At 37.7% G+C, this 2,370-nt stretch overlaps 1 protein-coding gene across 1 annotated transcript; it reads right to left on the bottom strand.

The window, feature by feature from the left end:
• Positions 1–444: 444 nt before the first annotated feature.
• On the bottom strand, positions 445–750 carry AK88_00798 (uncharacterized protein; the record flags this gene model as incomplete). Its single annotated transcript, XM_012478442.1, has 1 exon — positions 445–750. One exon carries the CDS (start codon positions 748–750, stop codon positions 445–447), a length of 306 nt encoding a protein of 101 aa, XP_012333865.1.
• Positions 751–2,370: the final 1,620 nt, after the last annotated feature.

Below are 2,370 nucleotides of genomic sequence, written 5' to 3' on the forward strand. Positions count from 1 at the left end.
AAAGGTGAAGAGGAGAAGGGGGAGGGGGGGACGCAGGCACGCGTACATAATACATGCACGCATACATGATACATGCATACATACATGCATACTTACATGCATACTCACATGCGTACTCACATGCGTACTCACATGCTCACTTTCTATACACACATTTGTCGTACACGCGGCACTGCTACAAATGAACCTCCGCGTGCATAATATTGGCCCAAAAGGCACGCAACGTGGAGGGGATGAATAATGAACGTACGTTGGCGGGCATTGTCTGTACTAAATGTGTCCCGCTCTTTCAAACTGAGGCCGCATTTTTTGCTGTTCACACGGCCGATACAGACGTGATCGTCTCGATTGTTGTGCGCTTCTTCAGGTTCTGCCAGTAGTACAACCTGCTTCATCTTCATGTTGTTCTTTTCCACCAAAGGGAAGCGACGACCCTTGGCAAAATTAGGCCTTGTTTTTAGGAAAGTATCTCCACAGCCAGGAGAATAACCCCACTTGCGCATTTCCTCCACTGCTTCCGGCGGCATTTTTACTGGCATTCGCATTTTTTTGTGCATTGCTGTCCGCACCGCCTTTCGATTTATTATCAGTTGCTCCAGATTTAGACTTGTCTGCGCTGTTTGCACCCGCTTGTCCTCCGTCTTTATGCGAACTTCCATAGTCGCTTTTTACAGGAGATGCGCCTATATCATCAGGCTTTTTCACAATCTTTATGTTTTTGGATATGACTGTTTTTTTTACCGGTTGCATGAAGACTTGTTAAAAAAAAAAAAAAAAAAAAAAAAAAAAAAAAAATATGACGTTGTGTTGGTGTGCTCCATGAATAACGACGCAACGGAAGTGTCTCACTTCTCGAACTATCTACCGTATCTCCTTTTTTTTTTTATTTTTTCCTCCACATACGGAGATACATCTCCGTTCGCCTCCCTACAATATTTAAGCAGTTCCCACATTTAAACTCCATAAAAATTGCATGCACAGGTCAGGCAAAAATGGAAAAATACAGCTAAAAAATTATGACTAACCAAGGGCACGAAAAAAACAAAAAAAAAAAGTAGAACAAACAAAAGAGAAAACAACGATGGGTACATTTTGAGCACTCAATGCTACTCGCAGACGAAGCAGAGTTGCTTTTTCACCGTCATATGGTTACACAATACGTCGCAGTGCAAAAGAAGTACACGTAAATCCACCCTCCATCTGCTGGTATGCACAATTGTATACATGCATATAAATATCCATTTGCACACACACGCAGGTATATAAACTGTATGAACGCGGCTGCGGGGGAGGCGACCTGATATACACTTCGTTGCCTGATTTTATCTGTTTTTCCTTACCTCTTCTTCTTTCGAATTGGGTTTCTTTAATTTAATATTGGGGTTGCTGGTCGTGATTGGTTTATTAATTTTAGTCATTTTCGTTATTTATTAATATATTTTTTTTTTTATTAAAAACAAAATTTATATCCCTGGTTATGGCTGTTTTCTGTTTTGTTTCATGTATACACAATGAGGGAAAGGGGGGGCGGGAATGGCTGTACAGGAAATTTTTTGTATTCCTGTGTGATGTATAACTATGGTAGGTGGCAACTTTGGGAGCCTGTATACGTGTGCGCACATACACGTGCGAATGTGTACCAATGTACAAGGCTTGCGAAACTGTTACTCACAGGGATGGGGAATGAAAAAGGTTACGCGCATTCGAGATTCGCATGTATACAACATGTGTGTTTAATATACACAGTAGCATACATGCATTAAGGGCATACATATATATAGTACGAAAAGTAAAAAAAAAAAAAAAACAAGAAGAAAAAAAAAATCAAAAAAAAATGCGATATTCCAAAGACAAAAAAATAAGTTCAAAAAAAGAAAAATTTATATCAAATTAGGCACAATGTGTCATTCCTTTTTTACATACAATTTCACTAAATCATATTCAGAATGAACAAGGAGAGAGGGGGAGCCGTTCAGCAAAATTCACGTAGTGAATAAAAAAAAAAAAAAAAAAAAAATACTAGTGCGATGGCTTGACACAGCGTAGCAATTATTACTGCAGTGTAACGATAAAGCAATAAAACGGCAAACAATAAAACGAGAAAAACAATATTGCGCGTGCTTTGTTACTCCAAATGGTACGCATACGCATATTGACAAACGCAAATAAAAATAAGCGCTTAGTACTTTATGCTATGCTGTACTTTATATTACATACGTACGCAATATGCATTTTGCGCTAAATTATAATATCAAGTTTAAAAAAAGCTAATTGCTTTTTTTTTTTTTGTATACTTATAATGGTTAGGATTTTTTCTTACTTGTTCAGGGTTTCTGTTTAAAAATAAAAATTATTTTATTTTTTTTTTTT

Source organism: Plasmodium fragile (genome assembly GCF_000956335.1).
Source record: "Plasmodium fragile strain nilgiri unplaced genomic scaffold supercont1.6, whole genome shotgun sequence".
Lineage (NCBI taxonomy): Eukaryota > Apicomplexa > Aconoidasida > Haemosporida > Plasmodiidae > Plasmodium > Plasmodium fragile.